The sequence below is a fragment of the Taeniopygia guttata genome, chromosome 5, assembly GCF_048771995.1.
Source record: "Taeniopygia guttata chromosome 5, bTaeGut7.mat, whole genome shotgun sequence".
NCBI classification, from domain to species: domain Eukaryota; kingdom Metazoa; phylum Chordata; class Aves; order Passeriformes; family Estrildidae; genus Taeniopygia; species Taeniopygia guttata.
Window position 1 is genome coordinate 47,764,950 of NC_133030.1, and position 13,393 is coordinate 47,778,342.

At 38.8% G+C, this 13,393-nt stretch overlaps 1 protein-coding gene across 10 annotated transcripts in view; it reads right to left on the minus strand.

The window, feature by feature from the left end:
- FOXN3 (forkhead box N3) overlaps positions 1–13,393 on the minus strand; it is a 207,322-nt gene that overhangs the window by 58,624 nt on the left and 135,305 nt on the right. Inside the window, exon 5 of one of the 10 annotated variants that reach the window (XM_072930335.1) lies at positions 4,862–4,915. The exons of the other annotated variants lie outside the window; for them this stretch is intronic. Within the exon in view, the coding sequence (XP_072786436.1) occupies positions 4,862–4,915 (54 nt within the window). The remainder of the gene's footprint in view (positions 1–4,861; positions 4,916–13,393) is intronic. 10 annotated transcript variants of the gene reach the window in all.

Consider the following 13,393-nt stretch of genomic DNA (forward strand, 5'->3'; position numbering starts at 1 on the left):
CACCATCACAAAGCAGTTGCAGTGAAAGCTGGGATGAATCTTTGTGTTGGTATAACAAGAACAGTATGTCAAAATCTTCACAAACTTCAGCATTTGCTCTGGATTCATGAGAATTAGCTAAATCTTGAGTCATTTAAGAAATTTAGCACTTGATGTAAAACTGCTCCCTGCCAGTCAATTCAGGGAATACAAGAAGAAAAAGTACATCCAAAATCTCAGAAAGGTGTCTCAGATGCATTTGTAAAGACATCCATGGTTTACTCCAACAAGCAATCAGCCTAATTTCTCCTTTCACAGGTCTCCAACGTTGCTTTTTAAATTGCCTCTTTTCAAAACAGTAGCTGCTCACAGGAACTGTGGAATCATACTGACAGACAGTTTCCTTTCAGAGAGGCCACCTCGCTCTGCCCCTCTGAGGGGCCTCCTGGCACTGGCCAGATGAGGATCACCACCTTCCCCAAGGACTGACTTCCCTAAGCAGTCAGTCTCCTGGCCAAAGGCAACTGCTGCCTTCCAGTGAGCAAGGTCAGCAGGAAACTCTTGTTTATTATTTTGCATGCGGTCTGCATACCTGAAGGTACTTACGATACAGAAGTTTTTTGCTTCTGAATGACTAAATGTCACGCCTGCAGGGAAGAACTACAGGCTTCAGCTTGCAGGCTTCCTATGTAAAGCCAACAGCATTTTCCTTCCTGTTTTTTTTTGTTAATAAATAGTGGAGAAACAACCTAAATGAAGAATCCAAGCGAGCTGAGGTTTAAAGAGATACCTGTAATACAACAATGCCTCAAGTCTGTAGGGTGGTGCACTTGATCACATCAGGTAGTCCCTAAAAGCATTGTAGATGGCTGTTTTACCCAGCACGCACATAGAAGTGGAGACACAATGCCAGTTACACCAGCCACAGTGAGTCATCCAAGCCCTTCATATCCTTCATTAACAATAGTCCAACCTTCATTAAGTTACTTGCAAAGTAATGAATGTATAATAAATACATGTGAAAAGCATGGTGGAGGGGTTACACATTTACAGACATGAGTACTCACGTGAGTTCAGAGTACAAAATGAAAGCAGAGCTAGTTGTTTCAAACACGAGTTTTCTAAGGCGGCAGACAGGCAGCACTGCCAAAGCTCCAGTCTCCTCCCAGGACCCTTGACCATGGGTTGCAATGCTTGGGTGTGGCCTGAACTGCAAGTTACGGCTGTTCAAAAAAACAGTTTTAAGATTCTTTGCATATTGTCTTGTGTCTATAAAGCTGTCCTTCCTCCTGTCAGGCTTACAGAGTACACTCCCATAGGATATTATCTGGAAAAGAATTTCAGCTTCTAGAACAGGGTTACCAGCTGAATAAAACATCTAGAGGAACTATAAACTGTTTTTATGTAACTGTGAAGATCTGTTTCTAAGTTACTTATTATTTTTTACCTAATTTTCAGTGGTAAAGATTATTATTTCACTGCCTACATCTTTATTTGTTCAGATAAACTACAAAAAAAAACCCAACAAACCAACCAACCAACCACCACAAAACCAACCCTCCAAAACACCCAATAAACAAAACCCTGAGAAAAAAAAAAGAGATGCCTTTAGTAGACTAGTAGCTCACTAGCATCATCTTAAGGTATTTTACTTAATCTGTAGATTGCTGAATAGCTGTTCAGTGGTCCTGTGTACTAGCAAGTCTCATTCTGGACATCTCTATTTCATTTTCCTCCTCTGCTAAATAAAAAGATTTCTTCCTCCAGTTCATCACAGAGAAAGTAAAATATCAGCCAAAAAAATCAGGAATGTTTGTTTTATAATCTTTGCTGGTCATCCACCTAAGACTGAAAACTAAGAGCTACCTGGAAGAGTTTAATGTGTGTCACTCTTTAAGAAAAACATCTCCATGTAGACAGAGGGGCATCTCTAAAGATAGCAGTCAAATCATGGAATGTTTACAAAATAAATCATGATGCCATGGACCTATATGCACTTGCAAGTCTGGCAAAAGAGTAACTGCTGATCCTAGGAACAAAATTTCAGAAGGATTAATTTCAGAAATCTTCCAGTAAATTTGGATCCTATCCTTCAGAAGTAATTGGAACCCTGCTAGCCCCATCGTGACTGACCCGAAAAGCCAGAGAGTCATGACCTTGCAGTACTTACTGTGTGTTCACTCAGTTCTGTCCCCATCCAGTTCTGCCCTGTCTCATTTCTGCCTCCAAGCATTAAGCTGTTCAACAGATGGTATGGGGAAATTAAAGGGTTTGCTGGGTATTTAGAGAATCAATTTGAGTAGAAGTGCCTTTCTGTATGAAACTCTGCTGAGCACCCGTGCTGTACACAGGTTGCCTTGTCAGTGATTATTACTGTCCCAAGTACTAAGAACAAGTGTCAGTGTTGTATTCTGCACCAGCCATATCCAAGCCTTTACTCAGACAACAACTCACATGTTTAAAGCCTCATCTTTTTACTAATAACACAGCAGCCTCATTTGCACAGGAAGAGTAGAAAGAGCTGTATTTGTGCAAGACACAGTACACCATTTAAAGCAGCAGCTAAGTTACAGTCACAGTGGAAGGAACTATCGTGGAAAGCCAAAAAGCAAAACCAAATAGCCAGAACACCTCACAGACTTGATTACAACCCAATAAAATAAATAAATATATTAAATTCTTTAATTTCTTAATCAATCATATATCTTGGCCAGCATTTTCTATTTATATTTGTAAGCCATGAAATCATTTCTACAAGAAGTTTGAAAATGCAGATCTAGCTTGTGTTTTTTCCGTGACCAAGGCAGGTTATGACATTATTATTTTAAAAACCCCAAAGCAAAATAACTCTCTCACCAGCAAAATTTGCAAGAGACAGATCCTTGACCTCCCTATAGAGACTGAAGGAAGCAAATAAGGTGTCTACAACCTAAGACACAGATAGAAACCTATCTTTGGTAATAGAGTAAGTTTTCATGTGAAGAATGTAAACACAAATTCATGGTCATGTAAGATTAAACTTTTTTTTTTTAAAACAAAACAATTTTATAATATACCTTATTTATTAACTGCCTCAAGCATTAGCAATGTCAACTGCAGTAATCAAAAGTTGAACTGTTTGAAGGGGAGTGGGAAAGAAAAATCATGAGGGGAACAACTTCATTTTTCTCCACAGGACTGAAAGGAAGAACTGACAGAAACACAAAATAATAAAGAGAAGAAAATGTTTATAGAGCTTGCAAATCTTGAGATACTTGAAGCACCATTATGGATGATGAGGACTAGGCTGAAAGTCACCACCCACGGACATGTCAGTGCTCTTCAAGGTGCAATCCTTGTCTGCTAGCAAACTCAAAGGGATCTGATGTATCTGAGAGAATCTTTGATGGGCACCTTTACACACACAGAAATAGGTGTACCAATCGTTTTATCTCTGTGTGTGAATTGATTATGGTATGAATGTTACTAACCCAAACCTACAGTTAAGTTGTTGTTATAATTGTAGTGAACCCTACTGAATCACTTTGTTCATGTTAAAGTTTTCAATCAATGATAAAATGTTGCCAAACCCCTTTGCGACTTTATCTTTGCATCTGTATCCTTTGCACCCTTACATCCTTTTGCATTTGTGGCTGCCATGTAAATCATTCTAAGTTGCTTATAATTTGATCCTCCTTTGTTTGCTTCAACCTGTGTAGTAGGTAATGGAGTGAATGTTGGCATCCAGCTCTGTAAAGTTGTATTTTCACTAATTCATGTTAAACCCTACTTTTGCCAATACTCTTGATGATGTTTCTTTAAGCAGCCAAACCATTAATTTATGACAATCAGAATGGGGCAGCTGCACCAAATCTTTAGCACAAAAAGGGAATGTTTTCTTCATAACTGTGTACTTCTCTGTACATGTTCAATACATTAGATAACTCCCTATATTGATATTTAAATGCATTTAAATATACACACTGGCACAGAAGTATTTGTACACACACAGCTGATCAAGTAGGTCTGGTCTTAGCTACTTTTTAATCTCCAAGAAAAATCATGTATTGTTCTTGCTTCTTAGGAGAAACAAGTTACTTAATGAATTAATATCAGAAACTGCGTGTTAAAACTCAACTTCTGGTTCCTAAAGCAGATTTCCCATTTTATTATAACGAAAAAGCAACACATGTATTGACATGAAGTAAATAAACTGTGTTTAAAAGATGTAAAGCATGAATGCTGAAATATAAAAATTAAAGATATGCAGGAAGTATTGTTAGTGCTTTGATTCAAAATAAGAGTGTAAGTAAAAATCAGGACTGGAATTACCCATCACTGTATATGGAATTTTAATTTCAATTTCACCTTATCATTCTTGTGCACTAGAGAGCAAAATGAAGGGCTAGACACAGAAATAAATACTATCAGATATGAACAGAATGTATTGTTTTTATTGTATCCAATCCCAAGCACTATGACATTCTGACCTGAAGAAAAAAAAAAAGGAAACTAAGATAAATAAACTGTAGATGACACCAAAGATCCTATAATCTTATTCCCAAATTGACAAAGGTTGTCCTAAAACAATTAATAGGAGATTTACATTTTCCATGCTAATTTGTGATCAGTATTAAATGCAGTCAACAGAGGATAAAATGTTTTATAGTCTAAAAGTCTTACAGACTCTTACACTTTTAGGAAAATGTGTTTATCCCACTCTGCTGATTGGAGAGGACTGTTTTGTTAAAGTTTGTCTGTCAAGATCCAGGTGCAACTTTGCCTTCTTTTACAAAGGATGCAAGGAAGAAGTGCTGTGTACAGTAAGTTCATGTTCACAGCCTACTATCTTGGCAGGTGTACTTCTAGTAGTTGTAAACCTGTAGTGTAAAGCACTACTTACCCCAAAAGATGCCCTGGCTTTCATTTTCGGGTTTCTGAGTACACTGTACTTCTCCTGAAAAAGAAAAAAAATCCTGCCTCCTTTCCTCTTGCAGTCCCAATTCATTTTCTAGTCTGTTATCAGTTTCAGGAAAATCAAATTATGAATTCATAGTCGTAAGAACAAACTGTGCCATCCCAGAGCTCTGCACACTCTCAAGTGTACAACTCAAAAATTTCTAGCGGCAGGATTTATTCCAGTATCTGAAACCAATGGATTTTTTCACATTTAGCTTAAATAAAGTATAGCAGTGAAATGTGCAAGCCACTGACCACCCACTCAATTTAAGATAACTCTACTTTTCTCAACATTTCAAACAAAATTAAGCTCTCGTAGTAATATCCCATTTCTGTTAATTTGCCTTTGTTTTGATGTTTAAGAAATGCTTTGTGTATCATCAAGAACTTAGCAGCAGAACAAAGATCTGCCCTGATCGACAGGAAGAATTTCTGCCATGTTAGAGGGGAAAAATTATTGCCAATGTTAACCATGGCCATCATTAACACAGACAGCATACAAGAAAACTCACAAGACACAAACTTTGCTAAGACTTGATCACCATCACTGTCTATCCCATAATTTTCCTCTTTTTGCTAGTTAGGAAGCTTTGGCTTCCCAGAGATCAAAAAAAAGGTGACTGCCCATCACACACACAGGTCATAGCAAGAGAGCATCTTAAAAATTCCTAGACTTTCTGTTATAATTTTCTTAATATAGGTTTGGCTCAAGAAATCTGACATAGTCAAGGAACAGCCTGACTTGACAACAGTGTTCCCTTGCTGATAGCAATCTGCACATCACCGAAACTGCTCATAGCAACACAACTGCAATAATATTCTTATTTTAGTAATCTCCATGTAAAGCACAGGCATATGCCTCTCTTCTAGCTGTGCTCTCAGACTCTAGAATTATGAAAGCCAAGATTGCTTCTAATATCAGCCACCTTCACATTTTAGGAATGCCAAACATTCACAGGCTCTCAGCACGGAGCATATGCTCCAGCTCATCAGCCCAGAGATTTTGATGGCAATAGTCACAATAATTTCACAGTTACAGAAAATAAATCTTTCCACACTCTACCATTTTCCAAGATACTATACAAAATTCACCACTAATTTTCAGCTGGGACTTTTTCAGAGAATGCCTCCTATAATATAGGATCTAACTGCTAATGTGCTATATTCTTGTCACGGGCCACTGAAATTTATTACTCTAAGCCTCAGCCTAGGCAGAAGTGGCCTAGCCCCAAACTTCACTTAGAGGAAAGGTTTGACACCAGCTGCTGCCAGACCTGTCTCCATATCTGCAGTGATCACAGCCAGTACAGTCCCACCTGCATGACAGCCCCTTAGGAGGTGCCCTCACTGTGCCACCAGGTATCCAGTAATCCTGGATGCAAGCAATTACAACAGACAAACAGCCCTCACTGTTTGAGCAGACTACAGCTCCTGGCACGGAAAAGAAAACATTGGAGGATGTTTGGCAGTTCTAGTAAAGGAAAAAGTCACTGAACAGGAACTTGCAGTTTCCTTTGCTGTATCTAGTCTCCATTTTCCTTTACCCAACTGAAACCCATGAGCACCACAGTCAGTTTTCCATTTTTAAATCAGTCCTTGCATGTGTGTTTGTGGGAAGAACACTGGAACATGTCTCTAGACAAAAGCACCTGTGCTGATGCCTACAGAAGGGTCAGTCACAGAAAATACTTTTTCTAAAAAAGCTGAGATCAGCAACTGCCAATTTAAAGGAAGTAGATTATAGTCTTCAGATTGCAAAGTCATAGCCACACCACCTGCAGGACCAACCTGAAAATAAACTAAAACAGATACAAAGCCATTTAACAGCATCCTTGGAAGAACACTACCTGTAGGTTACCTCAGCACTGACCTGCCAGGGCAAGGACCATTCAGCTCCTTACCTTTCATGCTTTGGGGCTAACCTCCCATATCTTCTCTTTCCTACACTACAGCAGTTACTGAGGCAGCCAGGCCAGTACTGCAGGAACTTGCAGCAGTTACCTCTCTCTCTGGTGTGTTCTGCAAAGTGCTGTTTTACTGCCACCACTCACACAGAAGTTGACTGAAGGCAGAAGAGGTGAGTAGACCTGTGGCCAGAACCTCTGCCCAAGCTCAATACTGTGGTAGGACTTGCCTTGAGGCACTCATCCACACTCTCCAGTTGTCAAGGGAAGTAAAAAAAGTCAGTAAACTTCATCTTGAGTCACTCGGATGTAATAATTTCAAAAGTCACTACACAGGACTGTTACAAAATAAGCAGAGTTATCTGTCAAGATAGTAAAGACATCCATGCAGATATGAAACCCAAGTTACTGAGTTTAAACACATTAGGAATTCAACTTATCTTTGTGTACTCTGCCATGTGATCTACCATTATTGAGACCTGTCTGATGGAGTGCAGTTTTCTTCCTTCTCAACTTCAGAAACCAAAGGTTGCTCATACCTTTTGGTCACAGGGAATATAAATAGCTAGAAGTCCCATTTCCATACTAATGGCTCTAACATCAATGTTAGCAGGACCACATTTCAGGCACTTAACACCTTTTGCCATATTTTACACATGCAACTAGAAAAATAGGAATAAAAAGACTACATACAAACTGCACAGCTACACACACACACACTCTATACAGAATGCAGAGCTTAAAATGTCACCCAAACATCACTATTTCTGTAGGAATCACTGCAAAATTCATTGGGACTTTTTAATTGACTGTACAGTGCTAAGGCCATTACAAAATCCTCTCACAAACAGGAGCCCTTACCAGCACCCTCAGGACTCCAGAAGCCCCTCTAGGAGTTTACCCACTTTCCCAAACAAAGGAGAGCTCTGCTGTTCAAATTACTCCCTTAGGGACACACTGCACAACTCCTCTGACTTAATTTTACTTCTTCAATAATACCACTGCAAACACACTGAATGCTAATAATAAATAAATTATTCAAATATTCAGTCTCTACGGAAATACCATGTGAATCATCTTCCTGAAAAGAAAATCCTGAAGAGATTGTCAGGTATCTTTTATTTGTGTGGAGGGAAAAAAAAGCCAGGAAGAAAAAAAAAAAGAGGAAAAACTCAAGAAAATAAAAGCTGATTTAAATAATTATGCTATGTGAATGAAAAGTGATTTATTTTAAAAAGGACAGACAGCAACTTTGCTGTTAATTCAGTATGTTGACCCAAACCAACTCACCAGCAAACAGAGCATGACTGTCACCATTTTTCTCAAAGACAGTGGAATGGCAGCTCAGAGAAGCAAAAGTTGAAGAGAAAACATGATGAAGTCAAAAGGTTTAATGCTCTGCTGATGAAAAGTAACTACACTGGAACTAGACTCTCAACCCCTGCAGGTCTCTACAGAAAACAGTCATTTTCCACGTGTATCTCTCAGAGTAAAGAGTTCAACTGGAGGGAAAGAAAAACAAACCAAAATTCACTTCCCTGCAAAAGCTAATGGAGCACTCTGTTGCTTTTCACAGTTATGTTCCCCCTGTTTAAAGTCCTTCCATTAGAGAAGCATCAGAATATGATGCAGAGCCAGTATTTTGTAGACTGACAGCTCTGGGCAGTGAAAAGCACCATTATTATCCTCATCTCACAGAGCACAAAATCAAGAAATTATAACCCCAAAGCAAGAAAAGGTATTTAAATTCTTGGGAACAGGAGATGCCCAAATATGCATTAAGAAATAAAGGTTTATTTTGACTTGGGCCTTAGAGTTTTGCCCAAGACTGTGTTATAGTTCACAGCACCTAAATCTACCAATCCTAAGGCTGGATTATTTTATATTGCTTTTGGCCTTTTTCTTATGGTCACCATGACATTTAAATATTACATAATATGAAATTATCTGTAATACATACAATACCTTGCCGCATTCTTTTCATTTGCACCTCTAGGCAGTAGAAGAAATGAGAGCTCTTCTCTCCAAGGTTAGTTTTCTTTTGAGGCGTGACTCGCAATTTTGAAGGTTAAACGCATGTGAGACTTGCTGAAGTTTCTTGTCTTTCAGGTCTCCCCTGCCCTGTTAACACTAGAAGGTACAGGCATCTTGTGTTCCAGGATGGGCTGTACCTCTCCCCTGCATGCCCAGGACCTGCACCTGTTTTGCTTGCCCAGTGGAAAGAGCAGATGAACTGAATTTCCACCAGGAGGAAGAAGCCCACTGTGCTTGCAAGGGCTCCCGGGTATTTGTTGATGATATTGACAAAAACCTTCCAAATTTCCCGATTATTAGACAGCAAATACATGTGGCTGTATGCACACATCCATATTTTCTTAGTGACTTTGTTGTCAAGCTCCCTTTTGAAAGGCTTTATTCTTGAAAGTAAAAAACCAACTCCTCACAGCTTCTCCAGAGTAAAGGCTGAGTACTTGGTGCGTGCAATACTTGTCCAAAGAAACCAGGCCCTGGTATTGTTACATTCTTATCCTAATGCCACTATTAACAAAAAACATAGGCTGGATGTCTTCATTTATAAGAATGAAGCTTTCTAATTTAGCATTTTCAAGGGAAATAAGCAATAAATGTCCCCTTTTTGCCTCCTTGCTGCTGAGGTGTTTATTTACACCTCAGCAACTGCTCCTACTAATAGCTAATGCTTCGAAAGGTGAATTCCCAAATCTCCTCTTTTCTTTCTTACAGATAAATAATGGGAAAGAGATTAAATGGCTTGTTTAGACATTTCAAGGATTCTCAAGCTTATTAGGGAAGAAAAAGATCTCTGTACAATTGCATGCACATGTTCAAAATAAACTGGTTCCTCATCTTTTTCTGTAGGACATCTCATTTCTGGTCTGTTCAAACAAAATAAACTTTCTTATTAGGAATGGCATTTTCTAGCTCAAATAACTCACTATTCTCAACTAAGAATAAAGTGATCCATGTGCTTTGGTACCTTTCTTAAAGTCTCACATCATGGCCAGGTGTCAGATGACAGCAAAGTAAAACATGAAAGCCACCAACCTGGACTGAGGTCAATAAGGGTCAATGGAGTAGCAGTGCCCAGAGTTTCCATTCCTACTCTGCCACAAACTGTGGAATGTCCATCTCATGCTGGTTTTGGTGACACCTGACCCTGTGAAGACAGTGCCTTCCAATTCTTTCCCATCAAAGCTTCTCACAGGTGGTGCCAGCTACAGCCATGGCAGCAGGACCAAGGCAGATTGCACACAGACTGTTTCAAGTACGAGAGAATAAAGTGTGTCTCTCATACAGTGCTTTCCCAGAGGAGAAGAGGGCAAGTCATCACCAGGTAGCATCCTATCCCTTGCTCTGTTCTGGAGCATGAGGATACTTATTCTCTTGCAGTTGCTGGTAGAGAAAGAACTAAGCAGACCATGAGATCTGGGGAGAGTAATCCCTCCTTTCTCAGGCTCCCTCAGCCAAGAGGGACCAGAGGCCACATGCAACTCCTCACTCCTCCCCTTCTGCATTCTCAAGGGGATGGATGCTTCCAATCTTTCTTTCCATCCTCATTAAAAGAGAATCATGGCTTCCAAGGAAAGCCAGGCTGTCTGAATTCACTTCACTGACTGCTGCAATCCAGTTCACAGGTGTGAATCCAGGTCACCAGGATCTTTGATGTAACATCCACAGGCAGCAGATTTAAATTGCACTGTCAGAAGAGGAAGTGGAGGACCTTGCTCACACCAGAACACAGACAACTTGGCAAGGATTGCAGCTCTACTACTTAGAGTAGGTCAGGCACAACTGGAAGGTGGACCATCAGGTCTCAGTGAGGAGGCCCATCTCCATTTCTTTTAAAGGCAATAGGGACTGGATGCCCCAGGCTCACCTTCCTTCCCCAGACAACGAAGACAAATCAAGACAGAACAAATATGATACAAAAAGGCATTTTAATATGCTGCATTTAATTTATTAAATTATGAGGACAAGTAAGATTAAAAAAGAGTAGTAACTGTTTGTTTGGATTTTTTTTCCTCAAAAAATAAATTAGATCTTTTGGAAAATAAACGAAACCCCTCCACAGTACAGTTACATCTTACAGGTGGCACTCAGCCACTGGAATTCATATGACTGCTGCAAAAAGGTAATTTGAAGATGTATTTTTAGATTGTTCAAGAACAATGTCAGACATATTAACAGCAAAATAGCTTTGTTATTACTGCTGATCTGTGAGCAACTGCATGCTCAAGTCTGTAACACAAGCTTAACACCCAAGATCAGAGCAGAGGCAACAAAACTGTCCTTCAGTTTTAAGGTCTTAAAGTTAATGTGACTCCGGCCCCACATATCTTCCACAGTATAAGATCCTTAAGAGTTTAGAATATGTCTGGATATTTTCCACCACAAGGACTTCTTCCTCATATATATTTTATTATATAAAAATGAATGTTATGACAGATCAGAACAGAAAAAACAGTGGGAACAAAGGCTCTCCGTAGAGCAGATTAAAAAAAAAGAAAGCCATAATTTGTAACAAACACACAATAGGTACAGTAACAAGCTACAACAACAACAACAACAACAAAAACAAAACCCAAAACCAAACAAACAAACAAAAAAACCACCACCACCAACAAAAAACCAACAGAAAAATAAAAACAGCAAGAGCAAAAACCTATTTGATATGGAAATTCCGAAGGCTAGAACACAGCAATTTCCATTTCCATGGACACACAGGTAAGTTTTGAAAGAAGACATTAGAGTCTGGTAAGACTAAAGGTCCTACCTAAACTAACCTCTGCATGGGACTTTACTACAGAAGACCAAGCAGCACAAGCATATAGGGAGCAACTGTCACCTAGCAGAAGGAGCTCAAGACTACAAAAAGTACCTAGGCAGGTGACTTACTCAATACAGAGTAACTGGTTAGAGAGTTAATGCTAAGAACAACAGTACCACGGTCCTCACAAAAATTAAAAAAAAACAAAACAAAACAAAACAAAAAAAACCCAAAAAAAAAAAAAACTAAGGCAGCCATCTCATATCTAATAAAATCATAGGCAAAAAGAGAATGGTGTAAAAATATTTCAAAATTCTTCAAAAAGTACAAAGCCAGAAAGTAACAGAGAATTAATCCCACTCTTGTCAAAAATATTAAGGACAGAAAATAGCTAAAATGAATTTTAGCTTCCTTTTCTCTTCCTTTGCTCTTCTGAGGTACACAGATAACTGTTTTCTCAGCTACTTTCTCAGAAGCAATATGTTAAACTCTTTACAATGGCTTAGATTATTTTGCCAAATACTTCTGATATAAAATGAATGGAAACCAGGAGCATCTACAAGTTTTCTTGGCTAAAGAAAGCACTACTTACATTGTGGAATTTTCTCTCTTCATTCCTCAGACCAGAAAAACAGTACTTTTTCTTAAGAACTCAGAAGACATGAGGTGTGACAAGTACACGTGAATATCACATTTACTATAATTATGGAAGTATTCTGTATGATTGTCTATAACACAGTGAACATTTTTTTTTCAAATGTAGTAGAACAATTATCAAGTAAAAATAGTTTAAAATCCCTTTGTTACCTCAACTTTTGCCAATCCAAAGGCAGTACTATAACTTGAAATCAGTAACTGAGTCAATTTTTCATTCTCCTGATTGCATTAAGCTGACTATAAGCACTGGAAACATACTTCAGATGGTCATGTAACACAGGTACTGCCTGATGCCTTAAGTTTTAGTTTTTGTATTTTCCAGATTCTGTATTGCATTGGTATATACCTCTGAACTTCATATACAATGTTAGAAAGTTCTTACAGTTCAGTTAGACAAAACAATCCTTTTCCAGCCCAAGAACTAAGGATACTATTGCTACTTCAGGTCCAAAAGGTATAAACAATGGGGAATTGAGGAGAGCAATCTGGGAGGATGGGACTTCATAACCTGAAGCTGTAGTTAGACAATTAATCCCAATATGTAAATGGGCCCAAACTTATCAAAGTGTGAAAACTCGTGATTTGGGGTCCATCTTGGGTAGAGCCATGGCTGGGCTCTTATACTGCCCAAGGTGTATCTTTTGAAGGCATTTTTAATAAATACCTACTTTATTCCTTTATTACTGTCTAGCCTCTTTCCAAGTAGCCTCTCAAGGCATCATGACAAATACCTACCCCTCATCACACCTCCCTGCATTGCCACCATTTCTTACAGGGGTCTCCTGGAAAAAGATGCTCAGAGAAGCAGCAAAGGGGTGGATGCACTATTTCTGTGAAACCTGCTAAAGCCTATATATTAAAGAGCTTATTGTACAGAAAAATCCAAAGAGAGAAATGAAAGCAAAAATACAAAAAGGAAGGCTTCACTGATTTATCTTCTTGCTTTAAAATTACAACCAGGAAGTGCTAAAAGTTTACTTTAATGAGGTTTTTCTTCATACTCTCTCATCCTTCCAACCTCAGTTGTATCATTTATATTACAGTCCAACTTGGCTGCATTTTCCACTTGAAATGGCAATGCAGAATGCCAACTCAGTTAAAGGTCTGTTAGACTTTGTCAGCTGCTTGA